The 21,028-nt window shown below is 36.6% G+C and overlaps 1 protein-coding gene across 8 annotated transcripts in view; it reads left to right on the top strand.

The window, feature by feature from the left end:
* LOC149574901 (Protein kinase superfamily protein) overlaps positions 1-21,028 on the top strand; it is a 192,506-nt gene that overhangs the window by 115,033 nt on the left and 56,445 nt on the right. For all 8 annotated transcript variants that reach the window (XR_016360107.1, XR_016360108.1, XR_016360106.1 and 5 more), the window contains exon 4: positions 6,133-6,213. Coding sequence is in view for 4 of the 8 variants with exons in the window: in XM_089814751.1 (XP_089670877.1) it covers positions 6,133-6,213 (81 nt within the window). In the remaining 4 variants the exon portion in view is untranslated. The remainder of the gene's footprint in view (positions 1-6,132; positions 6,214-21,028) is intronic.

The following is a 21,028-nucleotide window of genomic DNA, read 5'->3' as shown; positions in this document are numbered from 1 at the left end:
TTGTTTAATACAATATTTATTTACTATAACATGGTACCATAACATAATATTGGAGTGGGTTGATGGGATTTCATAAAATTTGGCTAATACTTTAAGAAAAATTCAAACCTTTTGATCAACAATTTTTTTTTCTATTTTTTAAAATAAAAATTATTGTAGAAAATTTATAAAAATTCTATGATTTGTCTTCAAGATTTTTGTCGGAAATCACAAACCTAGTCAAGGGTTTTGATCACTCAATTTCCTAGTTTGAGCAAGCTTCTCTAATTATCAAGGGTTGTATGCACTTGCACGTTCTTCTGTGATTGGCATGTGCTATTTTACCACTTGAAGTCTCGTGCTTTGCCACATGAAGGTTTCTCTGATGGGTTTTCATAACTTTTGCCTTAAAAAATTTCTGATGAGTTTTAATATTTTTTTTTTCTGAAAAATTATCCAGTGGGTTTTTACATTTTTCCCCTTAAAAAATTATGGATGGATTTTAATAAAATTTTCCTCAAAATTTATCTTCTATGTTTTAGTAGTTTTTTCCTTTAAAAATTATTTGTTGGATTTTAATAAAATAAAATCCTCTAAAATTATCTGTCTGGTTTTATTGTTTTTCCTAAAAAATGGATCTTTGTATTCTTGGTTTCTATTGTCTAGTCTTGATCGATTTTTCACAAAAAAAATAGTTGGTTTTTCCAAATTTTCGTCTAAAAAATAGTGCTCATCTACAAAAGTTTTTGGTGAATCATCTTGCAGTTTGCTTTGGGGCGTAGTGCTCATTTGCAAAAAGGGTTTGGCTATTTTCCTCAAAATTGTGGTTTTAGTTTCATCTCTGTGTTTCTGGCTGCAAGGAGTAATACTTTCGTCACCCAACATTAGATTGGATGACTTCTTGGTGATTAACATTTTGCAAATGTAGGGAAGGTCTTTGCAGTAGCAAAATGTTATGAAGGATCTATGACCATAAGACATCTACAATCTTTTGTAGGATAGTTAGACAATGACTATTAAGCATAGTAACACGGGGATATGCTCCCCCCTTTTTGTCCTATGCACTGGGGACAGGGACGTACTGGGGACTTAGGGACTCTGCTCCCCCATCCCCAACGACGCCACCAAATTCCACCGCCTCCACCAAGGATGGGGGGACGTCCCAATGTTAACTATTTGTTGATTTGACTATTTATGTTCAATGTTCGATATTCCAACTCAACACAATGTTCAAGTATTTACTCTTTTACATCTTTATATCTTATATTGCAATACATCTTTTCATAACTAGCATTTTAAGTACTATATGTATAGTGTATACAACCCCCCCGCTCGCCCGTTGCTGTCTTCCTGCCATCCCCAAATTAAGGCCCCTCTGCCCCCCTGTCTCGGAAACTTGTCCCCCCGTCCCCTAGGGCGGTGTAACTATGCCATTAAGGGAGGAGGGTATTAGAATATTGTAATGTTTTTTAGTGGTCATCTTAGTTAGTCTTTAGTTTATTTGATAGTTTCTATTTTCGTCTTTAGTTGATGATTGTTTCTTTTAGAAACATAGTCTTTGTAAATCTATGTAAGGAGTTCTCATCTCCTTTGTTTTATACAACATTGATTTACCATAATAGGGAATAGGAATATGATGCATAACAAAATCAAAACAGTCATACTTGTCATAAATGACTCCACAACTGTCCAAACCTCCTGGGCATCGCCATTATCATTTTCAGCAGTAATATGTAGATCCAAATCACCAAAGTCACTAAACTTTTGTTCAACCTCATGCAAAGATAAATCAGATTTTGTTTCAATATCATCAAAGGGAAACTCTTCTTATACGAGATCCCCATCAAACTTGGGTGCTAACATGCCTGGATCCCTTATGTTGAAGTGCTGATCATCAAAAATTGATTTAAAGTCATCATAAGGTTTAATTTTTCGCTGGGCTATACATCTGAAAGTTTCTTTTCACCATGCCCATCACTTTAATAAACATTAGTGAACTTATCACAAGAAATGTAGTCTTAGAAACATCACTGGAAAAATCTGAAATTGGACAAAGGGCTTCTGTTATGTACTTTCCTTCATGCACCAACTCATCTGAATTTTTTGTCATGAATCTTTTTTTTCTTTCCTGCATCTCATTAGTTCTTCCTTTAGAATAATTCTTTTCATTTACTTCTGCTTTCACTTTAATTGAAAAAAAAATCTTTCAACACTTCACGATGCTCATACAATTGCAATAAATTCTTGCTAAACTCTTGATAAATCTCAGTATAACTTTGGTATCTTTTCTTTAACTCTGTCAAGCCTTTTGGAAGTCTCCCTTCAAATGTCTTCATATTTTTAACTAATCCCTACAAGATGGCAGGATACACTCCTCTGATACAAATGTAGTATGCAGTCTTGTTTGCTCTAGTTATTTGCCCTTTCCACTGACTATAATTTTGTAATGTCCCCATTTTTGGCGAGTTTAGTTAGCTCATCATAGTGACCCTCATGAGCTGAAAAGGTGTTTTGGGGGTCTCAGTTGATTACTTGCTATTTTTAGTAAGTCTATTATGGGCAGTTGCTATTTTTAGTAGCGTAGTGGATGGCTTGGCAGTTGGTCGTCAGTTGCTGTTGATCAGGTTAATAATTACATGAGCTCTTATTTATTTATTCATTGAGTTGCATTATTATAATAATGTTTATATTATTATAATAATGACTTAAAGAGATATTTCTAAAAAGCAAGTTGGAAAGTTTCTAGTGTTGAGTTCTTTTGGGAAACTTACACGTTTTCTGAAGTGAAATTTTATAGAAACTTTTGCCAACGAAAAGCTTATAAATGAGAGCTCTTTTCATCGAGAAAAAATAAAATCACGCTTGGTTATATATTTGATTTTGTGCCTTCATGGCTTTTTCTTAGGTTCTGAACTGTATGCCCTTGCTGATGTATAAGGACTAGAAATTCTGAGAATTGCATTTGCAATTTAGCTGCTGAGGTATAGCTAAGATTGCCTAACTTCTCTACTGTTCATCACTGTATCTAAGAAGTGTTTTCATTCCACTGCTGAAGTATAGTGGATTTGATATTTGCTAGATATTTTCCTTACTGTAGCATACTATGGCTGGGGAGAATACTACTAGAAAGATCGTTGGTTTTGTGAGACGATTGATTTGTGGATGCTGGTATTAACATTTTTATCTAGAGGAACTGGCTGGGAACTTATTTGAGTGTTGTTCTTCATTCTCAAGTGGAATCTCCTAAGTCTGGAAATCGCACGTGCAAGTAGAAGCCATGTGAATTGTAGCAATCATTGGTTGGGCCTGCGTTTGGAAATTTGGGCCTGTATTTATAAATTGCAGATTATTGTGCATTTTGAGAAGCTTGCGGCTGAATCAAGGTGAGCCGTCACCCATTTCTAGATCAGCGTTATTGCTCTTTATGACCTGCGGCAGCCTTTGGGAGCCCTGCGATCACTACAGCAGGTGGTATTGTATTGTTCAGGAGGGTTATTTTATACTGGAGGCTCTGCACATATCCAAACTGTGATCTACAGTTCAATTGGACGCCATTTCTTTCCTGGCTGTGACTTGCAATTGGGAGTAATGCAGTTTAATACCAGTCATGTTTATTAGTATCACTGGCTTGCGTTGAAGTTGATAATGGAGAGGCTGTGATAAGGAGCCGTCTCTGACTTATTTCTTGGGTCCTCCTTTTACCGGCAAATGCAAAGAATGGCGTTATGAAGTAAATCAGGTTTCATCATTGTTTAATTCTGGAAATTTGGTTTCTTGTTATTTAATCAATGCTGCCCCTCTTTCTGCTAATATAGTTATATGTAATTCTGGAGACGAAAGATTAGATTCAGTATTTACCATGTACTCATCATATCTATTGAGAAATTAAGTAAAACAAAAGCATAGAAACACTGTTCTTGGCATCAATAATTCTGTAGAATTTTTACAGTAGTATCAAATGCTTGCTTGGGAAGTGTTTGATGTAATGTCAAATCGTTCAATGTAAAAGAAATTGATGCTTGATTTAGCTATAACCAGACAGGGTTTTTACAAATTTTGTCAAACAGTTTGCTTGCGCTTAATTTTTTTCAATTTGAATGTTTAAAGAAATAAACGGAAATGCATTAGTTCTCACAACAATAATATGTTGCAATAAATGAAATAACAAAAATAACTTTCCACACAATACGTTTTCAAGAAACTCTCAACTACCTTAGTCCAGAATTAATTTAAGCTATGAAATTAGAATGCACTAAAAAACCTTTTCAAATATACACAAAAAATCTGATTGACTTTGATGAATTACTGTATTTGAAACTAGCTCTAGCAAGCTCCCAGAAATAGACGTCACGGCCATAACAGGTTTCCTTTGCTGATAAAACTGAAAGATAATGCTTTAGAAACCCTCAATGTCACTCCCTAACCAAACAGTTAATGTCACACCCTAACTGGAAGATCCAAAAACTCAATGCCACTCTAAAGATTGGTACAACCAGCTTCAAGGATGGTACGGTCAGCCAAGGAAGATGCAAAACACAAATAGTTGCAAGGATGATAACGCCAACCAATGAAGATATAAAGTGAAAACAATCTACCAAAATCTTCCTTCAGTCGACCTCCACAGGTTCGATATGCAATAATCTTTGGAAAAACTGAATATGGAACACCACAGATTAGCTGTCACCTATGGTTCTTGTATGAAACCACCAACAAATCCTCTAGATTGGATCTTCAACCAACATAGAAGATGTTCCTTGCAAGGGTTTTTGTCCTCGTAAAGTGTGAGATGGATCACGTCCAATCTCCAAAACCACGCAGGTTTCTCAAAGGGAAATACCAGAAATCACCAAATCAACATATCTCAAATGAAGACCAAAACCCCAATATATAGAATCTCAATGAGAACCTAGGGCAACTAATAGACACAATAAAATAGTTGCCCTTTCCCTTTTTAATATTTCACTCACTCTGCAAGTAAATGCCCTTTTTGCTTATAAAATATCATTTATATCTTGATTTTCTTCTCAGTCTAGGAGAGGACATAATATTATATTAAAATATTATTTTAATTCCTTAACTATGTCACCCACTTTATTTCACTTAGTGATAAAGGCACTTTATTAAGTTTTTAAGTTAAATGATAAAATATTATTTTATATCCTTAGAAGATTCACTATATCTTGAATTTGGAGACTGTGCACTTGGAACCTGAGGAAAGGAAGAGATTAAGACTAGTTAACCAAATTAGATTTTACTATAAATAGTAATATGCTAAAAATAGTCCAAACTATTTAAACTTTGAATCTGAAGATATTGCATGCTGAAGCTGAGAGGAGACTGAATCTATGACCAGTTGCCAAAAATAACAATTAACCAAGATAGCATTTGCCTAAAATAGTAAGTCAGCAAAAACTCACAATTGACCAATTAGTGTTCAAACAGACACATTCTAAAAATATAATGTCTTAGACAAGTTGTCTACAATCACTCCAAAAAGTGTTGTTAATCTCAATATATCCATTTAAACACTGGGGATATCAAAATATTCTTTTAATTATACTGATATCAACTCAGAAAGCTAACACCAGCTGCACTATAAGAGAACCAAAAAATTGGTTAGATTATGTGTTTTTGGTATGTCTCATGTCTCCGACACTTCTAAGAGCTCTTTATTTCAGAAATTAATTTTTTTATTGAATCCACTGCTACCTTAAGAGTAGAACCTTCAAAATCTTAGCAGACAACCATTGCTTTTTGAATGGCTTTAATATGTTTAAACTTTAAAAGCTGATAAACTGTGATCAATAACTTATGATGGCAATTAATTATTCTTAATGATGTCATTACTAAATCCTTTAATAACTTGATGTGGGAAAATTTAAATACTTCGCAAATTTTCAGGGCCTCTAGATTACCAAATTTTGGAAAATTGCCTATTTCTTTCGATGCATATTTAACATGGCTGCAAGTTGAGAGCTTATTTATTATTATCCAGTTCTTAAGTCAGATCTGAGTGGATGAAAGTAAATGAGCACTCTTAATCATGTCTGCTATATCATTTTTCTTTACAAGCTTTAATGTGACACTTGCCACTTATAACATGATTCTCATGTTGTCTAGACTTCCAACTATCTAATAAGTGCTAATGCACAGGCTTATCCTGGACGACTGACAGGTGGAGTTGAAGCTGATGTGATGGCTGCAAATGAGCTAGCAACTCATGCATTCCTTCAGGCAAGACTTTTGTTTGTTTTAAAATAAAATAAAATAAAAATTGGCTGATAAGCAGCATACAATGAATTTTATCGCACAGTATTAATTCACATGGTTATCATCCTTGTCTTAGGTAAATTAATTTACACAAATCAAGCCATTCTATTTTTCAATACCTCCAATCTACGGAATTATGGTGATTAGGTTTTTTTCACACATTCACTACACTCATATACCATTTTAAAGAGCATCTAATTGAGACTGCATCAATTCAATGTCTTCAATCGGTATACAGTAATTGTGGGCATATAAGGTGAATGGTTAAATATCTAGATCTATTAATTTATTCATAAGATTCCATTGTATAAACTATTTAAGGCTTTGAATCTGGATGTAGTTAACATTCTCCAAATTATATCTGGTTGTATTGCTAATATTTGATGACCTAACAAAGTTGCAACTTCTAGGAAACATTTCTCAATAAATTTAGAAATAATGTTTCCTTCAATATATCGCTATTTTGTTTTATTCTGGCATATGCGGTAAAAGAAGACTCGCCTCTGGCATTCACAAGGGGTTTGTTTCTTTCATGGTTGAAGTTCCTTGCACAATAACTCGGGATTGTTAATGTTCTGGGAGCTGCGCAAGACACCTTTCATACCTATGTTGATCTCTTGGCTTGATTGCTTGTGAAGATGTTTATTTACACTCATGTTCTCTGTTATGCTTCATCAGGGGTCGCTTCCCATCTACAGAAGAGACTCTTTCGTGCCTTTGTATCTGTATGTTGCTTACATATTTTTCTGAAGATGAAGTAATGTCTTTCATTTATTGTTACCATCCAATTTAAAGGTAATGGTGTGCTAGTTGTATCGGGCTGCATATGTTCATCGGTTCTTTGCCAATGGTATTGTCAACGTTATCATGTATTCCCTTCCTTCTTACCCCACATCATGTCTTTGAGGGTAACTCTTGTCTAAGGCTCAGGTGGAGCGTGTTTTTGATGGACTATGTAACTGCTGTTGATTCCTTATCTTGTAACAGGTGTCTCTTTTTGTTTGACAGAAGTGCCTTTCATTCTTGTGGAGTATAGTTTTGTGGGTGCTTGTGGATGAGTTTTGAGGTAGAGAATATTGACTATTCTACGTAATGTAAAAGTCTGTGATACTTGAACTGTGTGCAAAGGTATTCAGTGCTGGATTATTATCATAACTTCCAGAGATCTTAGCATGGGAAGTTCTATGTGTCTGAAGTGTATTTTTCTCATATGCATGATATATGCTTCAGACATGAATAGTCATTGCTTTTTCTTTTCTATTGCATATCGAGAAAACAACGGAAGAGTTCACAATGTTTAATATTTACCTAGTGCTACTAATGCATAAGGACTACCCACCCACAATACAAAAAATAACAGTCAATTATTACTGTTCATGGAGAGTTTTTACATTAATACTTATTATTCTTCTTCTTCACTGCTGGAGTCCAAAGTGGTGAAGTGCACTGGAGAGGGCATGAAGAGCTTGGCTGGGATCTCTCTGTCACTTGTCTGACTCTTCCAGTTGCCTTCTTCTTTGAGCTTTTGAATGAACTGAGCAAGGGGGATATTGAATTCATCAATGTCTTTGTGTGCTGTGTAACCATGTATAAGATCCTTTTTTTCTTCACGCCTTTCCCATCCTGTAGCAGCTGTAGGAATTGGCTCTCCTTTGGTTTGAAGGCTGCTCTGATCTGAAAGGCAACATTAGAGAAAATGAGTCTCCTCAGAGACACAGCAAGGCTCCTAGCTTGAGCCTGAAATGAATCTTTATTCCTATATTTCCAAAGAAACTAGAGAAAAATAGAGGAAAGAATAGATCAGACCACATTACACCATTTTCTGTTATTATTGATTCTACCAGATATAACATTATCCATAGAAAAGTTGCTATCAAGAATGAGCCCAAATAGGTTCCAGAGTTCCCGGGCAAAAATACAGTGGAAGAAAGCATGTGATCAGTTTCAGCTAGCTTGCATACATAGCATATGTTGTAATCCCCAACCCCCCCCCCGCCCCCCCAGTTTCTTGAAAGGGCAACTTAAGAAGCAGCAATCTCCATAGGAAGCAAGTAATTTTAGGGTCAATTGGCCTAAACCATAAGCTGAAAAGGTATTTCTTCCACTCAGAAGGCTCAAGGGATGAGTTCCAGCAGGAGTTTAGATGATCTGAGATGACAGTACTGGAGGATAGAACATAATACACATATTTGTCTTTCACAAGGTGTAGGGGGGTAGAATCAGGCCAATGGAGTTAGGAAAGACAGGATTCAGGGGAGCAACATGAGAGCTTAACACTAGAACACTCCAAGGCATTTTTGACAAGACAATAAGTCCCCCAATGAGAGGCTGGTAAAAGGAACTTATTTCTCAAAACTGACCACAGAATTAATTCACCATCACCAAGGATATCTTTGAATGTACAGATGCCTGCCTTGGCCCACTTTTTGCTGAACACCCCTGCACAAGGGCAAGCGACAAACAATTACTCTTCAGATTCCACCAAATAGAGCCTTTACTACTCCATATGTTTCATTGTTCTGATCTCTGGATATTGCCAAGAAGGGGTCTCACACTTGCCCAGCTTTTCCACAGCAACCTGAACACATTGGACCCTCCTACTGATTCTTTGACTTCCAGGGATAGAAAGTCCAATATATCCAACTCGTTCTAGAATCTAGCTCAATAGGGGTGTCCTTTGCTCAAGTTATTTGTGACAAGCACTTTTCAAGGCTCATTCCCTTGAACTGCTTTGGCTATCCATTTCACTGCCAATGCAATGCCTTGTGTCTAAGATCTTTCAGACCTAACCCACCATTATCCTTAGTTTTAGCACACCAATCCCACCTAACTGCATGTGTTTTTTTTGGCACCTTTTCCATCAAACCACAAGAAATCTCAAATAATCTTTTGAAAGAAGCAAAACCGATTTACATTGAATAACCATGCAAAAGAAAAATATGCAGAGTAAGACGACAGGATTTTTGACACACCTGCACCCTCCTTGCCAAAGACAAATAAAATGAACTCCATTTGTTTAGTTTGGCACTGATCTTCTCCTTAACCCACATCCACATTTCATTTATGTTGGGACAAACAACAAAGGGTATCCCTAGATATCTGGCAACATGATTAGGACCCCCTAACCAATACCATCCAGGGAGGGGGAAGAGTGTCCCAACCCAACAATATTGATTTTGAGATTGAAATTTTGGTACCTGATGTTGAGCAAAACATGTCCATCTTGGTCATCAAATGGTCCATATTTGATTCTTTAAGGACAGAGGATTGTTGTATCATCCACAAATTGGACATTGAAAAATTCATCTTTGTTTGGAAGGATAGGGCCTTGGATTCAGGAGACAAAGTGTTATCCCTAAGGAGATAGTGCAAAGAATCAATTGCAATCAGAAAAAGAGCAGGGGCCAAGGGGCAGCCTTGCCTAATAGATCTAGTTAGTTCAAAGTACTCAGACCCGTCCCCATTAACTTCAACAACAGCTCTAGCTCCCCTCATTAGGGTGGAAACCATGTGAGAGAAGACTGGTGAAAATCCATGGCCCTCCGCTGGATAAATCCCCATTCAACCCTATCATATGCTTTCTCATAGTCAATCAATAACATCCCTACATTTTGACATGCTGTTCTAGTCCACTCCAAAGTCTCCCAACAGGTGGGAAGGGTTTCCAGGATGAACCTCCCTTTTGACAAATCCGGTCTATGTAGGATTGAATATCTTAGGCAAGATGCTCTCAATTCTATAGGCCAGAACTTTGGCAAGGATCTTATAAGTAACATTGAGAAGAGTTATAGGCCTCCATTTTTTTATAAGGGTTTTGCCACCTCCTTTAGGGATCAATTTAATGCGGCCTGCATTGATCTCCTGCCCCAGAGAGCCTTTAACCAAACACAATCATGCAGTTCTTTGAGTACTGGGCATATCCAAGATCAGTTGACTTTGAAGAATTCTACAAGCAACCCATCTGGCCTGAGGGCCTTTTCTTTGCACATAATGTTGATTGCATTACTGATCTCATTAATAGATATAGGAGTTTCTAGTAGGATGGAGTCCTGATTAGAAATTTTTTTAGGGATGATGGATTGGATCCTATTCCTGTCCGTTTTCATTTTACTGTCATCATCCTCTGGTCTGAAAAGCTTCTTGTAGTATTGTGCAAAGGTATTAAGAATGCTTTCAAGGTTTGTGTGAGTAGCACCATTCGCACAAACACACTCAATCTTATCTTTAGACTCTTTACATTTAAGAACTCTGAAGAAACTCTAGAGCTGTTGTCACCCAAATTCATCCAGTTAACTCTTGACCTAATTCTGGCTCCTTGGATCTTCCTTGAATGTAGTTTTCTGAGATCATGTTTAGTCTTAGCAACTTTTTCCACTGCTTCATTATTGAAAGGATGGTTTTGCACAGATGCTTCTGCCTCTTGGAGGGAAGTGATTAAGGAGAGCTCCTAAGCCCTAGCATCTTTGGCTCTTTTTTCCCTACTATTTTGAACATGTTTTGCCAAGAAGTCACATTTTGATTCTACCTACTGATGGGATCTTTGTGATGACAAACTGAGGAATTGTATGAATGGATAATCTTAATAGCCGCCAATATATCTTGGTCTTCTAGAAGAGAGGCATTACGGGCAAATGATTTAGTTTTCTTAACAATTGGAACGGAGCTTCCTATCTTGATGATTTCAGACATGATAGGGTGATGGTTAAAAAGAGAATAAGGTAGTACTCTGATGGGATTGCCATCAAGGGGTTTGAAACAATTGAATAAGTCTTTGTTAAAGTATATTCTATCCAATTTGGAATAGATTCTTTTGTCACCTTTCTGAAGGTTAGACCAAGTGAACCATATACCCTTGGATTGACTCTTCGAATCAGCAAGGGGGTCAATAAGATTGAGTTTACCCAATAATGTGTTCCAAATATATTGTTCGTTACTTTTCTATTCAAATTTAAGTCCACCATATTTATCTTGTGCCCACTCTACCATGTTGAAATCACCAACAAGAATCTAAGGTATATTAGGTAGAGTGCTTAATCACTGTCAGAGTTAAATTCTGTCAAGGTGTTCATTAAGGGCATGGATAGAGCAAATGCCAAGCTCAAAGTTCCCAATTTTAAATGAAATTCATTTAGCTCTACTGCATGGAGAATTACCCCATTGATTAATAACTTTCTTCCATCTAGGCCCCACCAGAATGGAGGTTCCACCCTTGCCTTTAGGATGCTTGATAGAGAATGCATTAACATTTTTCCAGATACATTTCAGTGCTATATCTAATGCAAAACCAACTGCTTTGCCTTCTTGCAACAAAATCACATCAATGTCTTTAGCTTAGTTAAGAAATCTGTTAACAATATATTTTCTGTCAAAGGATTCCAGTCCTCTAACATTCCAAGAAGCTAACTTCAGTTTATCCATGGTAAATGTTATTTATCCGTTTCCATGCGGTTTTGAAAATTTCTAAAGCAATCAAGCATCTTAGTCCTTTCCATTTTGCAAGGTTTGGGATGGCCACCTAGCATGAGCGATCTGCCTCTCTTTCTCCTCACCACTTCTCCACTTACCAACATAATGGGGTCTGGTTTTTTAAGGTTCTTCTTCACCCTTCTCTTATCAACATTAAACACAAAGTTGCCATCTTCGACTAGGGCCCAATGTTGGAGACTTTCTCTATTCCACTAATTGAGGAGACAACTGATTGCATCTCTTCTTGATTATGGTTAACCACTAGAGGAGATTGATTGGTATCCTAATTATCTTCAGTAGTTTCTAAAGCTATACCCTCTTCATCAGTTGGGAAGGGTAAGAGAGGGACGGAAGGAATAACAACCATTGAAAATTCGTGCAACCTTTCTTCATTGCTGAGGCAATCAATAGTTTCTGCAATATGGATAGAAGGAACCTCACTATCATTCAAACTGACAGGGTTTTCTACAACATCCTCAGGGGGGACATCAGGAACAGGAGGTGCAGCCACGTCCCTTCTCAAAAGCGGAATAGAGAAGGACTTAAGATTGGATGAGAAGGCACATTTTTTACACTCCTTTCCTTTATAGTCCTCAAGGCCAATTGTTGGGCATTAAGAGGGCGAGAGGTGAGAATGGGAGATTTAGGGTAAAGTCCAAAATCTATCGACTAAACATCCGGCAATGAACCTAATTCCTTCAAAGGAGAAGAGGTTTTAGATATTGACAGCTCTAATGGTGGTCTAGTGAATTGCTCTTTCAAATTATTCAAGGAGGCACGAACCTTATCAGCCTTATGTAACCATTGTGAAGCATTACAGCCCAATGAGATTTACCTGGGTTCAAGATGAGCAGGTGGGGGAACAATGACAAATTTGACCTTGGGAGGCAGTTTAGGGGTTGTGGATACATTTTGCAAAAGAGGTTTCTTTTTCAACATGGGGCAATCTTTCCTCCTATGTCCTTCCCTCCTACATAGGTAGCAGGCACTACGACCACCTATGTACATTACTGGGCAAAAAATGGGGTATTCCCCAATTTCCAAACAAATATTATCTAGGGCTTCCAAGCCATGGTAGATGGAGACAAGGACTCTAACATCTGTGTTTGGAATCAAGCTGTTTGATTGATCAACCTTCAAAACTATGCCAATGGGTTCTAACACTTGGGGATAAGATTCCAGACGAAGGGTGGTAGATTACTTATGACAATCCATCTGGGGCTAGAAAGGGCAAAGACTTCTTTAGTAGGGCTCTAAATTCGCAGTTACCAACCTTCAAACATTGTTATCCTCAACAACCTTTTGGGAATTAGGGTTGCAAAAAATCAGGATAAATAATCCCCATCGAAACATACAAAAAAGAGAGTAGTGGTGCCCTGGTTTTTGACCCCACACCCTACGAAGCCAATTGTTGAAAAAATTTCTCGACAAAATTTTGTTAGCATCCATAGTAGCAAAGAAAATTGCAGTGTTTTGTAATCTACTCTTCTCCCTATCTATTTCTAACTTCATTTGGTGATTAGGCTTAATGATAAATTTGGGCAAGGCTAGGTCTTTAGCTCTAATTCCTTCCAATTCTGATTGAGCGACGGAATACGACACAACTGACAAACTTTGTGTTTGTGGGTAGGGTTTGGGTTCCTTGCAAGGCCTACTTGAAGGAGACGGATCATTCTCTATTTGCCTATGTTTTGGCTCCTTCCCTTTTCTCTCCATGGCGTGAGGATTGATGATGCGAAAATGCAGAATGGGTGGAAGCCAAAGAAATTAGGTTATTAACATTGTCAAGAGAATGGAATGTCACTGGTATTAATTGCTTTAGGTGAGTTGCCCTTGCATTCCCTAGTGAGGTAGAGGCCATTAATGGCCTGTCCAAAGGCAATAGAGAGGGCTCTACTGATATTCAAGTTGCAGAGCCCTTCCTCCCTCTCCTTTGTGTTTGAGGCTGATAAGTGTTCAACTGATACTCAACCATAATAATTGTGTTTTCAATCCATGTATGATCGATTTATATTTGTAAGTCATATTCATTGTGAAAAGTATCAGTGATATACTTATATTTTGTATATTCAACATTCTCGTAGGAAAAGTGATAAAATTGTGCATAAAGATTATTGATCGATTGTTGAGAATCATCAATCATAAGCGTGAGATCACTCTAGTTGTTTTTTGAGCATACAATAAAGAATTTATTTTTATGTGCTTGGTTTTTCACCCTCAAGTGGAGTGTTTTCCTAGGGTGATTTTAGTGTCCTCTATTATTGTCTTTTTCCTATGTTCCCTGGGGACATGCACCTGGCCTAAAAACAGGAGTTTCGGAGATGGGGACGGGGGGACAGGTATGGGACGTCCCCTAGCTGTCCTCAAAGAAGGCAAATTACCAAGGGACGTCTCTGAAACTTGGGGATGGTTGGGAAAAGAAAGAGTATGGAAAGGGGACGCCAAGATGTCCCTCTACCGTATTGGGTATGGCCAGCCGTCCCCAAATGTTTTTTTTTATGCAAAAAAATTAAAAGTGAATATTAAAAAATAATTTTAAGGCTCCTTACTAGGTCGCCGAGGTAGGCCCCACCCCTCCAAATGCATTAGAGGTAGAATAGGAGCAGTAGTTTGCTTCATTTTTCTATGTTATGTTTTTTATGTTGAATGTGAACATGATTATGATACATTGATACTTATTACTTTATGGCAGCCCTCTAGTCTTTGGGCTTATAGCTTTAGGCATATTTAGATTTTGATTTTCAGATGTATCATTATGATATTGCTCACTGATATTGATATGCATTTTGACAATTGAGTATTGAAATCGGATATTATTTCCTAGATGGCATTCAAATGTTGTATGTTATGGTTCTATAATGTTTAAATGACATGCTTTGTGCTTAGTTTCATATGAATGACATGTACATTTGCAAATTTCAATGTATATTTTAAAATTTCCCTATATATATATAACCATTCCCCCGTCCCCAAAATCACCAAAAAAATTGTCGTCTCGAAAACCCATCCCGCTATTCCCGTACCGGAAACTCGAGGGAACATAGTCTTTTTTTGTATATGGCATTGTAACATTCTGGTTGGAAAATTTAACATGGTACAAGAGAGGGTCTAAGGAAATGATCTAGAGCTAGAATTTTTAGATTATTATTATTCTTTGCTCTTCTTTCAGTTTGCTTGTATCAACTTCCTACAATGGTGAACGAACTCAAAGTTGAAGATAGGTTGGATGGAGCATCCAATTTCATTTCATGAAAATTCATAGTCCTAATTTTGCTTGAAGAGAATGATCTTCTTAACTATGTGAAGTTTGATGTAGTTGAACCTTTTGATGCCAGTGAGAAAGTGCAATGGAGAAAAAAAATATTATGGGAAGAAAGAATCTAATTGACTCTGTTAAGGATCATTTGATACCCGTCATTTCCAAGTTGAATTCAGCTAAGAAGATGTTTGGGTACCTTCAAAGTTTGTATGAATTCAACACAAGCATAGCTCTAGCCTTGAGATATCAACTGCTTCATATTAAGATGGCGAAAGGATAACTTCTTGTATCTTTCTTTATGAAGATTACAAAATTGAAGGATTGACTAAAAACTATTGGAGAATCAATTGAGGACAAAGACCTGGTTATGTTGGGCCATGCATGACCTTCCTAACTATTGGGAATCTTTCATTCAAGGGATTAGTGGAAGAGATGAACTACTGAAGTTCAATCACTTGAGGGCTGATTGCATTCAAGAGGATTGTAGATTGGAGGCGAGAGGAAATGGCTGGACATTTCATAATGAAGATCATGTTCTTGCTGCTCATACATCTAAAAAGAAAGGAAGTGAATGGAGAATTCTTTTTTCAAGAGAAATAGAGATAAGGATTCTAATTCAGCTCTTGAATCAAAGAAGGATCTCTCCAAAATTCAATGTTTCAGATGTGACAAGTATGGTCAGAAGGGGCAAAGATTGTTTATCAAGACCAAAACATCAAGCTACTATTGCAAACATTGATGTTTCTTCACCTCTCAAAGAATTTGGTGACAATTTAGTATGATTTTTATTCTACAGTATTACTTTCACTTTTTATTGTTGAGTCTGCATTAATTTTTTATTCTAAGAAGGGTTCTTCTATATAGATTTCCAAGTCCAAAGTCTTTATTCGGATTTTGCACTGCATGCTTAAATTCTATAGTAAATATATGATTACACAATTAAAGTTGATGTTGAAGATTGTAGCTGCAATAGAGATCTTTGTTTCTAGAAATACGGGCATTATTATCATTATGGTCACCTTCAGTTGAAGAGGACATTTATGATGATAATTGTAATATTAAATATAAAGACGTGTCATACGACACGTGTTGAGGCATGGAAATACAAAGAGTTATATATTTGAAAATGAAGGGTCATGTTCTGGGAAATTCAAGAGACCTTTAGTTGTAATGTGAAGAGTCTCTCTATGTGTTATAAATATCGCATCAAGCAAAGAACATTGTATGCTTGAACATTTTATTATCAATAAAGTGATATTTTGTTGTGTGGATGGGGTTTTCCCCTCATTTTGGAAGGGTTTTCTGAGGATAATTTCTGGTGTATATGTTATCTGTTATGTTTTCCTTATTTGATGTTTATCTATTTTTGGGCAAATATTTAACATGGTATCAGAGCCAGGTTAGATAACAACAATTAATGAAGTCTTCTTTGTCCATTTAAGAGTGTTGGGTATATTGCTTCAATAGAGATTTGATATCTGTGGTGGTTTAGAATGGTCTTTCCAGTGCTACTTCATTTTTTCCTGGTTTCATTGTGTTCTTGACTAGTGCATCTCTTACCTATTTTGATTGGTTATTTTCTCTACCATCGATATCATGCAATGGAATGCTGTTGTATGGGTTCTCATTTGCACACTACCTAGAATTTGTATTAAAGTTTGTCTAGACATTCTGATTGTTGGCGACCACAGCCTTAACCAACTCAAGGTCTTTTTAAAGCCTTGTTCGGAGTTATTATATACATGGCGAAAGCTGCCACATCAAATGTTTCCAATGCATTGCTGAAGCATCAATCTGGAAACTAGGCAGTCTCTACATGTTCGATATCTTTGAAGCTAAAACTCTCAAATTGTCTATAATCGACAATTCATAGTAGAGTATGAAGTTGGGAGTTGTTTAGCAGCCTTTGTAAGATCATGCTTTTGTCTTGGCATATGTTGTGTTCTACTTGTGATGTTTTGTTATTGATTCTCTTTCTCTCTCATTCGGGCCCTTTTCATCCATTTTTTCTTGATATCTAGTCCATTGTGATTTCCAATTTTGTCCTCTAGCATCATTTTTATCTTTGTGATTCTTGCTGAAATCTAACTTAGTTGTCAATGCTTTTCTTGAAGACGTCTATATTTTCTTCTCCTTATGTTCTTTCTTTATAATGGTAATTTGTTTCTTTTGTCTTATGTGCACTGGAATTCTCATTTGTGATGTTTTGTTATGTCGTATGTTATCTTCGTGGTCTACTCATCTCTATTTCCATCGTGGCTGCAAATGATGTCTTGACTCGTGGTGTTTATTTGTAATGCCCCCATTTTTAGTAGGTTCCTGCAATTGGTCAGGTTAGTTCACCATCGTGACCCTCGTGAGTTAACAATAGGATTCGAGTGTCTTAGTTGTGTGGTTATAGGCTTTCCAGCAGCCTATGGTGTGCTTTGGCTCTGTTTGAGGGACTTATTATTTATAGTAAGTCAATCTTTTGGTTCTGATGAGTTCAGTTGAGTCAGAGGAGTTGGAGGATGCTTTTAGTTTTCATTTTGGGCTTCTGGTTTGGGCTCCAAGAATCTTGAAGGGAGTGTCTATTTATAGTAAGTCACCTTGTCAGGTTTATTCATCGTCTGTCATCATCAGGATCACTTTGGTGTTGTCAGATATTGATTCTGATGCTTTTTCAGTTGTTTTTGCAAGATGGGTGAATTATTATTATTATTTATCTAAATACACTAAGGTTGTTATTTTTATTGGTGTTGTTGGTTGGTCACCTCAGTTTCATAGCTTGTTGGAACTAGGACAAAAAGTTTTAAATCATGGGAACAAGAAATAGTGGCCTTACGTGTCCAAATTTGAAGTTATGGTAGAAAAGGTCATTTTCGGAGCCAAAAGCAATTAATAAATTAGTTTATAATGACACTTTATTATGTTTTAATGTTGTGTGTGGGAAGATTCTTAAGTGAAGTTCATTTGAAAAACTTTGTGTCATTTGGAGATTATAAATATGAGCCCATTTGATGAGTAAAGCATCCGATTAATTATTTGCTTTTGTTGCTTGCAAAGAGTTTCCGAGTTTGCAGATTTCTTCGCCCTTGCTGAAGTATAAGGGTTTGGAATTGAGAAGTGCCCAATAATTCTCAGCTGAGGTATTGTGAATTATATCTGAGTATCATTATTGTCTTCTCATACTGTCTTTCTTCTGTGGCTTGAGAAGCAATTTATTACTGTGGGTTTGTAGTTTAAATTGATTTTCCAAATCACTGCTGAAAATATAGTGGATTGGGTTTGGTTGCTTCATACAATTTGGGTGACCACTGGAGATTTGATTTGTGAATTTGTTGCAGCTAACTGACTGTTGTTATTGTGAATAGAAGGCCATAAAATCATTTCGGCTTGAGGATTTCCTGCTATGATATTCACACAGTGACAGCTTGTTGAATTAAGGGTTTGTGTATCTTCTTACAGTTGTTACTGGGAGTTTGATTTGGTGGTAGTTCTGGAGCGATATACCTCCTGCAAATTTGGGTGAACTGGTGGCTGTGTGAGTGCCATTAATACCTCTTGTTTGGGCATCTATGTGGCTGCCAGTCTGGGCAATTATCTGAGAAGAATAATCTGCATATTGAGAGATAAATTTGACCTATCAGGCTGCTTGTTTTAGTACCAGCATTTTCTGTGATTGGCGTGTTTCCTTGAGAGCATTGAACCACATTCAAGGCCTATATCAGATTGGTCATTGGGCGTTGGAGCTGGACAATTTCTTCCTGCAGAATTCACCATTTTTGGGGTTGGTTCTCACTGTTATGACACTACCACTCTAGTCAAGAATGTGCATTAAAGGCTCAATTTGGTGGGATCAAATGTCATAGTTTATGAGGCTGCATCCATGCAAGTCATTGACTGTCTGCTGCTATTCACATTATTCAGGGTCCAATCGAACTCATATTGTATTTAAATAATCATTATATGCTGAATTTGGGAATTAATAATTGCAGATCAGTTCTGAGAATTGAGCTTGTTAGTGTGAGTTGTTTATATCTGCTGAATTTTTCATTACATCTTCAATTCTACATTTGGGCTTATTTCATTTCTAACTATCAAAAGCATATATTCTCGAAAAAAAAAAACAAACACATACCAAACATGACATACAGTTTTAAGCAAAGTTGTGTACCAAGTGTTTGATGAGATGTCAAGCTATTGATTATAAAAGAAAATTGATGTTTGTTGGAGCTCTAACCAGTTCGGGTTATTACATTATTTTGTGGCTCCTATCTTGTATAACGACAAGTCTTCCTCATGTTCAGGCATTTCATATTTATTGAGGCAAAATGACAAAAATAATAAAAGGGATCTTGTTTTATTTTTACATGTGCGGTGGATGACTGAAGCTTTGTTCTAGAAGTTTGTATATTCTGCATAACCATTCATCTTTCATCATCACAACTTGTGTGTGGAGCTTTCGTCATCACAACCTGTGTGTGGTGCTTTCATTATTGCAACTTATGTGGTGGTGCTTTCATTATCGCAACCTGTGTGAAAAAAGTTTAGGTGTCATTGGTCAACTATAGAAAAACCCTTGGATTGAGATCTATTGAGAGGTGCATTGAACATTTTATAGAGCTGGGGAAAGATGTTTGTTTTCAACAATTCTATCATGGAGAACCAGGATTTAAAGAAGACTTGTTTGCTGAAAATATTCCTGTCCCAGAGGAGAAAGTCAAAGTAAAAGATGTTATAGCCGACAAGGATGGAGCTTCCATTGAGAAAATTTTAGACATTCTTGTGGAGGAGTACTCTGAGCCAGTTTTCTATGGCACTAAAAACGCCTCTTCAGAGTCTGATCTGACTGCTCAAGGCACCATGGCTTGGCCTAAGAAAGTTGTTTCTCTAAAGAATTATGTTGTAGAGCATGGTATTGTGGTTGGGAATGTAATTATGCATTTATCTGGTAAGAGAGAGGAAGTTGATCAAAACTATCTATCTGTAGTAGCTAGTTACCACTAATATGAAGAATATGAGAAGGAAAAATTTGTTTAAGGACTGGAATGCTTGGAATCTTGGGATGGAAATGCAGAGGCAAAGAACATCCTGGGTTAGGATATGGGCATAATTCTATTGATTGTTAAGAGTTATTAGTTGATTAAGCCGGGGAGTAGTTTTTAGATTTTGTGCCTCCAAACTACAAAGAGACAAGTATTGTATGATCTTTTTTGTTACAGCAATATGAATAATGTTAGCCTTTTAGTATTGATCTCTATATATCTCTTCATGATAGGAATCAATATTAGTCTCTCTTGGTTGAAAGATGCAACAAGATAAGGATTACATTTTCAGAGGGAGATGTTGAGCTCCAGAGGGAAATTTTTAACTTGAGAGGGAGGTTTCATTTGCTATCTTCTTATGGTGATCAAAGTAGTTCTTGATTGAGAGGGAGTCATTATGAAATCCCTACCATTCTTATATATGATGTTAATGTTTTTGTTATTATAGAATTTCAGACTCTTTTTGGAAACAAGTCTCAGTTGTGATTTTCCTTGTTGATTATGAGTTTTATTCATGTGAAATTAATAAAATTATAAGGACAACCTAATAACTCTTTCACTAATGAGAGATTTGTAGTGAGCAACATGAAGAGAGAGTCCATGATGTCATCATGTTGAAAGATTCCGTGATGGGAGTTGGAAGTCATGTTGAGAGAGTCCATGACCGTATCACGTTGAGAGAATCCGTGATAAAATGCTGGTTGCAAACCTTACTGGTTTGTCATGTTGAGAGATTCCATGGCAACATCACGTTGAGAGAGTCCGTGGTGAAAGCTAGTTGGGATTCTTGCAAGTTTTTCATGTTAAGTGATTCCATGAATTATATTTTTTTGAGAATCTATGTGATTAGAATTTATTGTTAACATATTTTTTGGTTGCAGCCTTGTATGACTATTTAGCTAAAGATCTCTCTAGCTAAGAGGGAATGTTGAAGATTGTATCTGTGATAAAGATCTTTATTTCTATAAATGCAGGTGTTATTATCGTTATGGTCACCTTCAGTTGAAGAGGACATTTATGATAATAA

Source organism: Cupressus sempervirens, chromosome 2 (genome assembly GCF_028749045.1).
Source record: "Cupressus sempervirens isolate cs-2001-9-10 chromosome 2, ASM2874904v1, whole genome shotgun sequence".
Lineage (NCBI taxonomy): Eukaryota > Viridiplantae > Streptophyta > Pinopsida > Cupressales > Cupressaceae > Cupressus > Cupressus sempervirens.
This window is presented reverse-complemented; position numbering and strand designations above follow the sequence as displayed.